At 46.0% G+C, this 12,626-nt stretch overlaps 1 protein-coding gene across 1 annotated transcript in view; it reads left to right on the top strand.

Annotated features, from left to right (window-relative positions):
* EPHX2 (epoxide hydrolase 2) overlaps window positions 1-12,626 on the top strand; it is a 73,323-nt gene that overhangs the window by 18,985 nt on the left and 41,712 nt on the right. The window contains exons 8-10 of the mRNA XM_072986092.2: window positions 1,124-1,202; window positions 3,613-3,647; window positions 4,374-4,400. Coding sequence (XP_072842193.2) covers window positions 1,124-1,202; window positions 3,613-3,647; window positions 4,374-4,400 — 141 coding nt within the window. The remainder of the gene's footprint in view (window positions 1-1,123; window positions 1,203-3,612; window positions 3,648-4,373; window positions 4,401-12,626) is intronic.

The raw sequence follows: 12,626 nt of genomic DNA, 5'->3' as shown, positions 1-12,626 counted from the left end.
CTGTCTATGCTGCAGAATTGTGCCCAGCTGAGCTGAAACCCTTGTGAGACCTGGGGGAGAGGGCTGGGCACCTCAGGGAGCTGATGAGAGACGGAGGATGTCCTGGGAGATTTGAAATGCATTCTGCAGTATTGACAGCATAAGAGGTGTGCTCAACATACACCCAGAAAGAGCATCATAAATCTTGTTCAAGTACCCATCCAGGTTCTAAAATCTCACCCCACATTGCCAGTGGATTCTGTTTTCAGTCCAGTTGCTGCCTTTTCTCTCCTTGTGGTCTTACTTTGTCTGTTTTGATGGTGGCAAGCCAGTGCTTTTAGTACGTTTTAGACATTGTCCACTTTTTGGGATTCTTAGGGAGCCTCGTGGCGCAGTGGGTTGACTGCAGTACTGCAGTCAAGACTCTGCTTATGACCTGGGGTTCAATCCCAGGAAGATTCGGACACGCCTTAACGACTAAACAACAACGGCTGGCTCAAGGTTCATTCAGCCTTCCATCCTTCCAAGCTTGGTAAATTGACTACCCAGCTCGCTGGGGATGGGGAAATGTGTAGCCTGCCTAATTAACTTGTAAACCACCCAGAGAGTCCTTTAAGCACTACGGGGCAGTACAGTGGGGTCTTGACTTGAGAACTTAATCCGTATTGGAAGGCGGTTCTCAAGTCAAAAAGTCTGTAAGTCAAGTCTCCATTGACCTACAGTGCATTGAAAACCGATTAATCCCATAACAGGCCGTTTTTGTTCCCTTTTGGGTTTTTTCTGGTCTGTAAGTCAAATCTCAGTCTGCAAGTCAAACCTAAATTTTGCGGCCAGAGAAGTCTGTAACTCAAAAAGTCTGTAAGTCAAGCCGTCTGTAAGTCAAGGGTCCACTGTATATGAGCAGCATGATTTGCTTCTTTAAGTGCTTAATAAATCATATCCATGCTTCCTGTTATGCACCCCTGTGACTCTTGTTTGGAAATCCCTCGTATGCCACACATATTGATGGGCTAATTGTGATGACTGACAAGGCCAAGAAAGGATGGGAGAGGCTTGCTGGGGGAAACCTGAGAAAGAGTGGAAATCAATCTTTATATGAAATAAATTAATCCCCAATCTCTCCCTCACCCCTTCTCCTTGCTAGATTCCTGCACTAGTTGACGCTGGCTTCCGTGTCATCGCCTTGGAAATGAAAGGCTATGGAGATTCCACTGCTCCTCCAGGTGAGTCGGGAAGAGGACTTCAAACTGGCTTCTCCGGCTCCTCCCGGGTCAGTATGAAGCTCGTATCGATAAGACTTCCATTGTCCAGGTCAAGAGAAGTCATGGGACCATTGTATTCTGCTTTCATCAGACATCCCCTGGAATATTGGGTGTATCTAAGATAAGAGGGATGTGGTGGCACTGTGGGTTAAACCACAGAAGCCTCTGCGTTGCACGGTCAGAAGACCCACCGTCGTAAGATCGAATCCGCGCGGCGGAGGGAGCTTGTCCCAGCTCCTGCCAACCTAGCTGTTCGAAAGCATGTAAAAATGCGAGTAGATAAAGAGGTACCACCTTGGAGGGAAGGTCACAGCGTTCTGTGTCTAGTTGTGCTGGCCGCGTGACCACAGAAACTGTCTTCAGACAAAATGCTGGCTCTACGGCTTGGAGACGAAGATGAGCACCGCGCCCTAGAGTCGGACACAACTGGACTCAAGGTCAAGGGGAACCTTTACCTAAGATATAAAAGGAGTGTATCTAAGATATAAAAGATCTCGAAACCAAGCACTGTGAAGAGCCAGTTGACAGAATTAGGTACGGTTAGCTTTGGGAAGTGACCAGTCAGCATTTTCAAACAGGAGAAATGATTGTCATGTGAAAGATGGAGAACACAGGTCATCTGTGGCTCTAGAAGACAAACGTGTGTGTGTGTGTGTGTGTGTGTGTGTTGACCCTTTAGGTCTCTCCCAATTCTGCTGCTCTCACGGTATCTTAAGATGAAACAGTAAAAATATAGTACAGTAATAATGGGGGGGTGGGGAGGCAAAGAAATCGCCTCTGATATTTCAGAGAGCTGAAGCTGTCTGGTATAACATTAGCCCCCTTGTTCCTTCTGCTTGGGAGAACCACAAGCTAAAGTAGACATTTTATGAGTTTCATCAGAAGAGTGTTTTTTTTGGGGGGGGGGAGTTAAATTCTCCATCCTGCTGTTCTTTAGACCATCTCAGCTGTTCATATTTTCAAAAAACACACAACCTGAATGTAAATTGCCTTCATGTCATTATCCTCTTGTTCATCAACTTGACGGAAAGCAGCCCCCTCCAACGGCTGTAGGTGACAAACCAAAGCTTGTTAAACTTGATTTTTTGGACTGCAATTCTCAACCGAGCTGGGGAATTCTGGGTCTCGTGATCCAGAAAAGTAATTTCTCCAGAAGTTGAGAGAAATGGTCTTCCCCAGTCCTGCTTGTCTAGATCCTTTAGCTGCCAGGGATTGGATTTCTCATGAGCTCAGCTCTCGCTTCTGGTGCGCTTCCCAAAGTGCAGGCTGGAGGCATGGCTAGTCAGCAGCAGCAGCAGGATAGCTGCCTTCCAGCGGTTTCAAGCCCTCCCTGAAAGAGCAGCTCCCTGCTTCTCTTCACCTGGGCTTCTGCCTATTAGTAACTGGACTGGATTCTTTTTTCCCTGCAAAAGATCCCTCTTCCCCCCCCCCTTTCTTACTTGACCATAGCCATGGCTTCAGTCCAGTCCTCTACCCCTTGAATCATGCTATCCATCTCATACGTCCTTCCAACTTTTTCCAAGAAACGCCACGTCTCCTTGTGGCACGGTGGTTCAACTGCTGTACTGCAGCCAAAACTGTGCTCCCAACCCGGGTTCAAGCCAGCTCGAGGTTGTCTCAGCCTCCCATCCCTCTGAATTCAAGGGGGGGGGGGAAGAGAGCAATGTGTCGTCTGCATCATTAAATTGTAAGCCACCCAGAGAGTGCTTGAAGCATACAGTAGAAGCATAGAAGCAGCACACTTTGCTTTGTTCCCCGTTCTTTCTCAAAAATATTTTAAAAAGGAACCCCCCCTAAAAAAAACACAACACACAGTCCTTGTACACAATCCAATGGCAAGGGTGCATGAAAACTTAAATTGCATCACTAAAATATCAGAAACAAGAATCTCTCTTTGAATTTTTTACAGATCTTCATCCGGCTGAGCACCTTTCAGGGGTGTGGGTGGTACAGAAAAAAAAACATGAAAAGTCCCAATAAACCACGGGCGGATGGATGTGTGGGCCAGGTTCCTTGGTTAAAATTTTCAAAATGGGGGCCGCAGGCTGAAGTCAGGAGGTTAGGGGTTCCACCTCTGCTTCTGTGGGCTGGACCATCTCTTCCCGATCCCATTAAACATTGGGTTGCCCACTGCTTAGCGTTCCTTGCTCAACCCCATGGCCCTGTATTGAAACACAAGGTTCTTTTATTTTGGCCTGGGAATGGAGGCACGCAGCCATTTGGCGCCTCCACAACACCCAAGGAAATAAAGCCCGCTGAGGTGTTTCCCTGGAGCAGAGACTGAAGGGTGTACGACATGCGTGTGGAAAGCTTTGAACGATGAACTTGAGGGCGCTAAAAATGGCTTTAACCATTGATTTTGTTGTTGCAGATATAAAAGAATATTCCCAGGAAGAAATATGCAAGGTAGGTTGTGGCTTTTGAGAATGGATGCCAGTCTTGTTGACTACCCCTGGCATGCACTCAGTGGCATTGATCCTGCGTAGACGTGCACAGTGGGAGCTCACCTGGGAATGCATGGAAACTGAAGAAGCGGCATGCGCTTTCGCTGTGTTGAAACAAAGCAGACCCCGAGAGGTGGCTATTTGCACCCATTTTGATAACAAGCTGTGAAGGTGGGGAAAATGCTGCTTACCACCTTGTCTGTAGAGTTCACCTATGCCAGTTCTACGTGCAAGATGTCCTTAGAGGGGTTGGTCATACCAACTAGAGCATTTGAAGCATTGTTCAAGGCACTCCTCTTGAACTGTGTTCGGAATGATGGCTAATGGGATGCCTTTGCTGAGTTAAAACCAGAGTGACCCTCTTGTTGTGACCCAGATTGTGCCTTGCGTTGGTTTGAAGGCTGTGCCACCTATATAAAGCTTCCTTGGAGATCCTGATAGGCCTGTTACCCGTCCATGAGCCAAACCGGTCATGACAGCTAGGTAAAAGAAATAACCTCTCCTGCTGTCAGTCATAACATCGAAAGAGATGTGTTTGTAAAGTAGACCTGGCTCGTTTCCTGTTGTGTTGACAGTCTGTATCAACCTGCTATAAAACCAATGTGTGTAGGTGTGGGTGTGTATGTGGGGTATTTGTGAAAAGCAGGTTTCAAGACTTGAGCTCTTACATTTTTCTTTGTTTTCTTAGGATTTGGTGATCTTCCTGGACAAAATGGTAAGTGATCTAAATAGGATGAATCTGAGTCTTGTGAAAGAGCATATCTGAAGTGGGGAGTGGGGGGGAAGAGTTCAACCTGAGTTTCAGAAATGCCACTAGAGACCAAAGGGAGTTTGGCCACACAACAGGTCCCAAAGAACCACAGTCCAAGCCAGCCTTCCCTCCTGCCGTGGGTCAGTGTATTCTCAGCCTTTACAGCATGCCCGGTGAGCCAGGGGAGGCGAGGAGCAATTGTGCCCGCTGCTACTCTTAGTAAATAACAAATATGCCAAGAGGACAGCAAGGCACTGGGCTGGATTTAGCGCTACGTCTTTACAGAATAGCCAGCACACACAGTTATTTTCTAAGGAGGCAGATTTATTACAGTTCAGAGAAATAGAGAACAGTTTGGAAACAGCTCGAGAGAAAAAGACAAGCAAGCATAACTGAAGGGCTCCTTGAGATGGCATTTTGTATCTGTTGATTGTAGCTGATTTTATTCCATGGCTTTTGCTGGAGTTGTTTATTTCTTCTTCAGCCTGATTTGGTGGGGTTTGGGATTTGTGTTGATGCATTTCTTGCTGTTTTGTACCGGTGTTGTGTAGCGTGACCAAACCGATCAGGACTTTTGGGGCCTTTCACGGATATGCATCCAGATTGTGGTGCATGACATCCAGTCGCATGAGGTGTGGGGATAGTAAAACTCTCTCACCCTCCACCACTGAATACTAATGCGTGAAAGGCAGACTCCTGCTCCACAGTCTTTGAGAAAATGATCGAAGACCGAACTGTTCAGGCAGCATCTTTGGCAACATCTGTTGTTAATAGAGATGGGCACGAACCGCCGGCTCGGTGTGGTTCGTTTACCATCCTAACAGGTGTTGCGGTTCAGTACCCCGTCTCCTCTGGTGGGTGCACACTCAGAAGAAGCACCCAGAGGAGGTGGGGCAGGAAAGCCAGGATGTGCTGAAGTCCTGATCACCTTTTGCGGTGGTAAATGCCCCGGGATGGTGGTAAACGAACCAGTTTGATGGTTCGTGCCCATCTCTAGTTATTAATTGAGTGACCTGTTGTTCTATTTCAGTTTGAAGTTTTATCATTTTCATTTTTTGCCCTGGATTATATGTATTCTAAATTTTTTGGTATTGGTTGCTGGTGTCAGCTGATGGTCTCATTTTGGTTAATTTAACTGAGATGTGTTCCCTCCCCCCCCTTTTTTTTTGGTTGATTGTGTGGCATATTTGTATTTTGTAAACTGCCCCGAGTTGTGGTTTCACTAAGTCAGGTGGTCTGTAAGCTTTATAAAATAAATAATAATAATAGATATTTCTTTTTTAAAGTTTGTAGTGAGTTTAGTGCGGCTGAATATTAAACTCAGTGACATTAGCACTAAACTCTTTCTTGAAGCTGGTAGACTGCCAAGAATCGGTTGCATTGGCACGAAAGGCCTGAAAGGGCCGGCAGAAAATAAAGACCTATTGTAAAGATCGCTTTTGAAACAGTAGAGTGGCCCTGGGACACAAGAGTGGGTGGAAAGGGTTGGTAAATGCAGTGGGAGAGGATGTGAAAAGGGCAGAGAAGAGGGTGCAGAAACGGGTGGATGAGGAAGAGATAGAGTATGGGCGTGAGATGCGAGCAGAAGAATGTTGCTCTTTGCATCCTCTGGGCACCAGATTCAAAAAACGTGGGCCCGTGGAATCAGAGAACAATCAAAAGAAAGTGATATAGAGGGAAGTCAACATAATATGCTTTGCAACCCCCATCTGGAGAAGCCTCAGTTTTATCCGGTTCAGGCTACCTGGCCTTCTCCATTCAGTTTTACAAGAACGTAGGAACCTGAAGCTGAGGCTCCAATCCTCTGGCCATCTCATGAGAACAGAAGACTCCCTGGAAAAGCCCCTGATGTTGGGAAAGTATGAAGGCAAGAGGAGAAGGGGACGACAGAGGATGAGATGGTTGGACAGTGTCATTGAAGATTTGTGTTTGACCCAGAGTTGGGTCAAACATTAATTTGACCCAACTCTGGGAGGTGGTGGAAGACAGGAGGGCCTGGTGTGCTCTGGTCCATGGGGTCACGAAGAGTCAGCCACAACTAAACGACAACAACAAAGGATTCAAACAAAACAGGGTCCAGGACTAGGGAAATCAGCACATAGCAGGACAGCATAAAGAAGGAAGCTTGCCTTCTCTCCCTGCCTCCCTTTATACCCTAACCAGCTACAGTCTGAACCAGGAAGAGTGTGGTTCTCATAGGAATGCAGCTTAGGACCGTTACACTAATTAGCAAGCCTTTGGGAACTTTTAACAGCCGGTAACACAAGTGGCTTAGCTGTGTTTGTGCAGTTCACTCTTCCAGGGAAACATTTGTGTTTCCTAGAAGCCCTTTGGAAAACAGACAGAGCCTTGTCGGCATTCAGGGCTTTTTTTACAATAGCTTGGGCTTGTCCGGGAGTCTTGAGGTGGGAAGGGCGGCCTTTGCTTAGGTGCCTGCTTTGGCACTCGGATCCCGCATGGCAAACGAAAAAGGTTTCTAGAAAGTGACCCTCAAGTGAGCTTTGGATTTCTGGTTCTGCAGTCCAGTTTGTTTGCTTCGGCATTTTCTTCCTGTACCGTCTTCTTCCTTTATCCCTCTGATCATGGCTGACTAACAAGAACTGGCAAAGGTAATAGAAATTCTGTTAAAGCTCAGCCATGTCCGTTTTTTTTTGAGCATCACGGAGAGAGAACAGTAAAGGAAGATTCCCCGGGGATCCAGCAGGCAGCCGGAGTGAATGTTTTAATCAATTTTCCCTCTCGACCAAAGCACAGGATCTCATCTCAGTTTAATAGCGAGGCACCCTCTGTCAAGAAAGTGATGCCGTGTGTTGGAGACGGAAGAGTCAGCCAACCATCTGGGGGGAAAAAAACACACACGTGGGCGGTATTGCTTTCTGCTGTTGTTGTGTTGTAACTAACCCCTCGGCTCATTTGGGTCACAAATTTTGATTGTTTTTGATTGCTCCCATTTCATCCTAGCCTTCGGAATGGCTTGATGCCTTTGAGGGAGGCAATGCTGTTCTTGTGTCCCCTTCTTACTGCTTTTAGGATTCCTTGAGTTGAAGCTGCATTAGTTCAGTAGCCTGTGTGTGTTAACAAAACGTTCCACAGCAAACCCTCCTGGGGATATGAGAAGGCCAGGTGGCCTTCTCAGTATCTCTCCTGCCTTTCTGTATATTGTAGTAACAAAGGCAAAATGTGTCTTAAAAGGCCTCTTTCTCTGCTGTTAGAATGCCTTCTTGAATTCGGTCTTCAGTGTCATATCGTTCTGGTCAAAGGTAGCCAGCCAAAATTGCCCAAAGTTTCCCTGAAGACATTCAGATTCATCCATCTCCATGGACTTCTCAGACTTAAAGCATCTTGAGCCTAGAAATTTCAGTACTAGACCTGAATGCAGCTCACAACCCTTTCACACGAATCCGCTCTTGGCCACCCCAAGCTCTCTTAATGTCACTGGGAAGCAGAAGGGATTCAAAAATCCTTGCAGGTTGGCTTGTAAGGCAGTGGGTTGGACAGGACACCCAGCAAAATCCCAGTGCGGTCTTGAGTTTCTGACACCAGGTATACCCACTCAAATCTGGTACGCATGGTGCATTTCAAGGTGATGGTACCCTTGCGGACCGAAGCTTTTTCACTCTGCCCAGTCCCCTTCCTTAAGCATAACCAGATCTTTTTCCAGTCTTCCTGAATGGGATCAAAGAGGGTTTTCATTGGGCTGGCTTGTTCTTTGTTAACTGTACCTCGTGAATGTGGGGCACTGTCGTTCAGTGATGGATACGGTGCAGCCTTTCAAGAAGGGAAGAGGGCTAACCTTTCTCCACTAGGGTTTCTTGCTGTTCTCTGCATCCTGTAGTTTGACCTCCAGAATTACTTTTTGATGTGGTGAAGTCTCTCTCTGGGGTGACTTTGCCTTATCGTTTAATGCGGCTTCGTTTTGCTTTTGTATGCACGCTCTTATCACTGGAGCTGATGCTTAAACAGTTTTTATCTCATGAGATGAGGATCTCTTTTATCTTGGCCAACCGGATTGGGTAACGTCTAGCTAATTTACGGACACGGAACGCATTGCTTGTAGATTTTATCTGAGGCTGATTTCTAAAGTGTTTTAGCTGACGAGCTCATGAATTCTCTCGCTGCTGCTTTTGGCTGAAACGGGCCAGCCCTGCACTCCTGACCTTGCCTGGCGAAATGGGCTCCCCTTTCTCTCTTTTGATAAATGGTCAAATCTCAAGCGGGAGACCAAAGAGAGAGGTCACCCAATCAGCACCTCCGATGTTAAATAACGATTTCTCCTTTAACCTCTCCGGGGACATTAATCTGTCTTGACAATATAATTAGGATTGTAGTTCAGATTTCCATCCCCGTTGGAAGGAAGGAATCAATTCCGGATTTATTAAAATGGGATAGGTATAGAGGGAGAGAGCGTTTGAAGTCCTGGCGGCAGAGGGAGAAGCCAAAATGTCAAATTCAGCAAGATTTTGCGCTTCCCTGTTGAAGCGTTTTTGTCTCTTGCAAAGGATTTAGCTTTTTGAAGTTCTGGTCTGCAATAGAACATTCTAAAGAAAAAGGACAATCCACACTGTGCACTTCTCTTTTTGAACCTGTCGTTTACTTCTCTCTTTCAGGATTCCTGGCTCAGCTAAGAGTCTAACCACACTGGCATATAGTTATGCTACGCGATTCCCTGATAGCACTGTTTAGCATGGGGAAAAAGAGCTCATCTGCTCATATTCTACTTTAAACAACTCATCCTTCGATGTTTATTGTGGGTTTTCCAGGCTGTTGGGACGTGTTCTTAAAGTTGTTCTTCCTAATGTTTTGACAGTCTCTGTGGCCAGCATCTTCAGAGGACAGGAGTCAGAACTCTGTGCTCTGTTGCAGTTTGTTGGATAGTTGAGTATTTATAGCTGTGGGATCAGCTTTTATCCTTTTTAGGAGATTGGGTGATTATGGTGATCAGTGTTATTGTTGTGAGAAGGGGGAGAGATGATCTGTCACTGTAATTGATGGGTATTGTTAGCTGGTCTTTTGTGTGCGGTGATCACTGATCCTTGTGGCTGGGTAGAGTTTGTTGGCCTTTTGCAGGCTGTATTTTTCAGTGCTGGGAGCCAGGCTTTGTTGAGTTTTAGACTTTCTTTGTTGAAACTCTGCTGGTGTTTGTGGATTTCAATGGCTTCCCTGTGCAGTCTAACATAATGATTGCTGGTGTTGTCCAGTATTTCTGTATTTTGAAATAGAATTTTATGTCCAGCTTGTTTCAAGGCAGGTTCAGCTACTGCCTATTTTTCCAGTTGTTTTAGTCTGATGTGTCTCTCATGTTCTTTGATTCTGGTGTGGATGCTGCGTTTTGTGGTTCCAATATATACCTGGCCACAACTGCAAGGTATCCAGTATATTCCTGAAAGCCTTCAAGAATACAAATCCATCTTTCCCCTTTAAAAGCTGTTGTGCACCTTTCTGGCCCAACAGTCGGGCATGCAGTCTGTTTGGGATGATTCATTGAGATGCAAAATAGCTCTTTATGATGGGGTACCAAGAGTGGAAATAGATTGCACTGAAAATAAGGACCTTTTTAATCACCGGCCGAATTGCACCAAAATTCACCGTGTGGAGAGGACCAAAGCTGTTGGTTTATTTATTATTGTTTATTCATTTAAAATACTTCTACCCCGCCATTCTACTTAAAAGGACTCAAGGAGGCTTAAACAATTAAAATAAAATACAGTGGTGCCTTGCTTGACGATGTTAATTCGTTCCAGCGAAATCACTGTAGAGCGAAAACATCGTCAAACGAAACAAAAAAACCATTGAAATGCATTAAAACCTGGTTAATGCGTTCCAGTGGGCTGACTACCTGCTCGTCCAGCAAAGATCCTCCATACGGCAGCTATTTTCGGTGCCTGTATAGCGAGGAATCCATTCTAGAAAACAGCGGGGGGCCATTTTGAAAGTCAGTGGCCATTTTGAAACCCGACGATCAGCTGTTTGCTGATCGTCGTAAAGTGAAAAATCGGTTCCCGAAACAGGGAACCGATCAATGTGAAGCAAAATTCCCCCATTTAAAACATCGTTTTGCGATCGCAAAAGCAATCGCAAAAATGTCGACGTAATGCGGATTCATTGTAGAGCGGCGTAATCGTCCAGCGGGGCACGACTGTAGTTAAAAGCCAAAAACAGTAAGCATACACATATATGAAAATAATTAAACAAGAAATATTTAAAAAGGAATTCAACAAGTATTATGTCAAAAATGGTAAATAAAATCAATGCGAAAAACACATTTGAAAGCCTCAGAGCACAGCAATCCATGTCTAAAAAAAACTTGTTTACTCCTTAGACCGATTCTCACACAGGCGTCTCTATAAGAACCATCCCTCTGTTATTCCACCTAGCAGCCCCGTGTTCAAATCTTAAGCAGGACACCTCGAGAGGGACTCCCGTGCTAGAATATGAGAAATTTTCTTGCTCCCAACTTGGTTTTAATTCTAGATGCCGTTTTTCTATCCATTTTTTTAAAAAAAATCCCAAGTTTTTAGTATCTATCTTGTTTCTTATCCCTGCTGCTGTTTTATTGACAGAGGTCTTATGTTTAGATTTTAAACCTGTAGGCTTGAAAGTTTCTTGATTTACTCCCAAAAACTTTTCCCCCTTCACTGGAAACAAAGGCATACAACAGGCAAAGATTACAACCCTTTTCTCTGGCATGTGTTTCGGTTTTCAGGGGTCCATGTGTGCTGCATGCCTGTGCAAGCCTTGGGAATGTTGCCTTGTTTTGGATGATGACTCCGAGAATTACCCTGCTTCCCAGGAGCCATCGTTCTATGAAAGTCACGTATTCCCAAGTTCAACCTCCATGGTGGTCCTTTTCCCCCTTGAAAGCCCCTCACAGCCGTCTGGATCAGTATAGCTTCATCCAGAGCTTGGAAAAAGGTTTCTGAGTTTTTCATTCAGGCTGGCCGTTGTTATTGTTGTTGTTTAGTCGTTAAGTCACGTCCGACTCTTCGTGACTCCATGCACCAGAGCACTGCAGGCCCTCCTGTCTTCCACGGCCTCCCGGAGTTTGGTACCGAAGTCATGCTGGTCTCTTCGGTGACCCTTTCCAGCCATCTCGTCCTCTGTCGTCCCCTTCCCCTCTTGCCTTCACACTTTCCCAACATTCAGGGTCTTTTCCAGGGAGTCTTCTCTTCTCATGAGCTGGCCATAGTATTGGAGCCTCTGGTTGTTCCTTTTCTATTATTTTCCTCTATTTCTTTGCATTGTTCATTTAAGAAGGCCCTCTTGTCTCTCCTTGCTATTCTTTGGAATTCAGCATTCCATTTTCTGTAACTTTCCCTATCTCCCTTGCATTTTGTTTCCCTTCTCTTCTCTGCTGTTTGTAGAGGCTGACCATTAGTTTCTGTCCAAGCACAGGAGCTGTGCAAGGTTTTCTTGTTCAGGCTGAAGTTCTGCTGGGCAGCTGTCCTGCCCGGGCCCTGTTCCTTCCTCTGGCTTCTCCTGATATCACCCCAAATTCATTCCTCACCCCACATTCGATCTTGGCCCTCTTCTTCCCTTTCATCTTCTGCCCAGGTTTCACTAAGGTGAAGGGCAACCTTGGAAGGACACAGAGATGACCGAACTGCCCAACTCCTTGTGAATCAAGGTTGGGGCTGGTCAGAGAAACCCTAACTCCTGTGCGTACGACCTCCCTGCCGTTTTTCATTCTGTGGGATTTACTTTCTTACCTTTAAGGATGAGGAAAGGGTGTCAAGGTGTGGAGAGTGGAGGAGAGGCTTCTTCCAGGAATCTCATTAGGGTCAGGGGGGAGAAGTACACCGGAGGTCTCTGTTTTGTCCCCCCCAGCTGGTGTCATTCTTGGGAAGCCCACTAACTACCCTTTGCAGAATCGAGGCCTCCTGTGTTTCTCCATCTCCAAGCAGGGGATGCTGTTGATAAGGAAGGAGCCTCAAGAATCTCAGCGTCTCTGGGCAAATCAACCAGCAAGATCCCCCCCCTCCCACCAGCTCCTTGCAGAAATAACTAGGAAGCCGCATTACAGGGGAAGAGCACGAGAACGAGGAATTGTCCGCCTCTACACATCTGGAATCTTCCAGCCGTTGACGGGAAAAGTGGATCGATCCAAAAGTCCACCCAGATCCCCCTGTTGCGTGTCCTGCTTACTAGCCGGAGAAGTTAGGTTGCTGAGTCCTTAAGAGAGAGCTTTCTCTC

Source organism: Pogona vitticeps, chromosome 1 (assembly GCF_051106095.1).
Source record: "Pogona vitticeps strain Pit_001003342236 chromosome 1, PviZW2.1, whole genome shotgun sequence".
Taxonomy (NCBI): Eukaryota; Metazoa; Chordata; class Lepidosauria; order Squamata; family Agamidae; genus Pogona; species Pogona vitticeps.
Note: the sequence above shows the minus strand (reverse complement) of the source record. Positions and strands in the feature narration are given on the sequence as shown.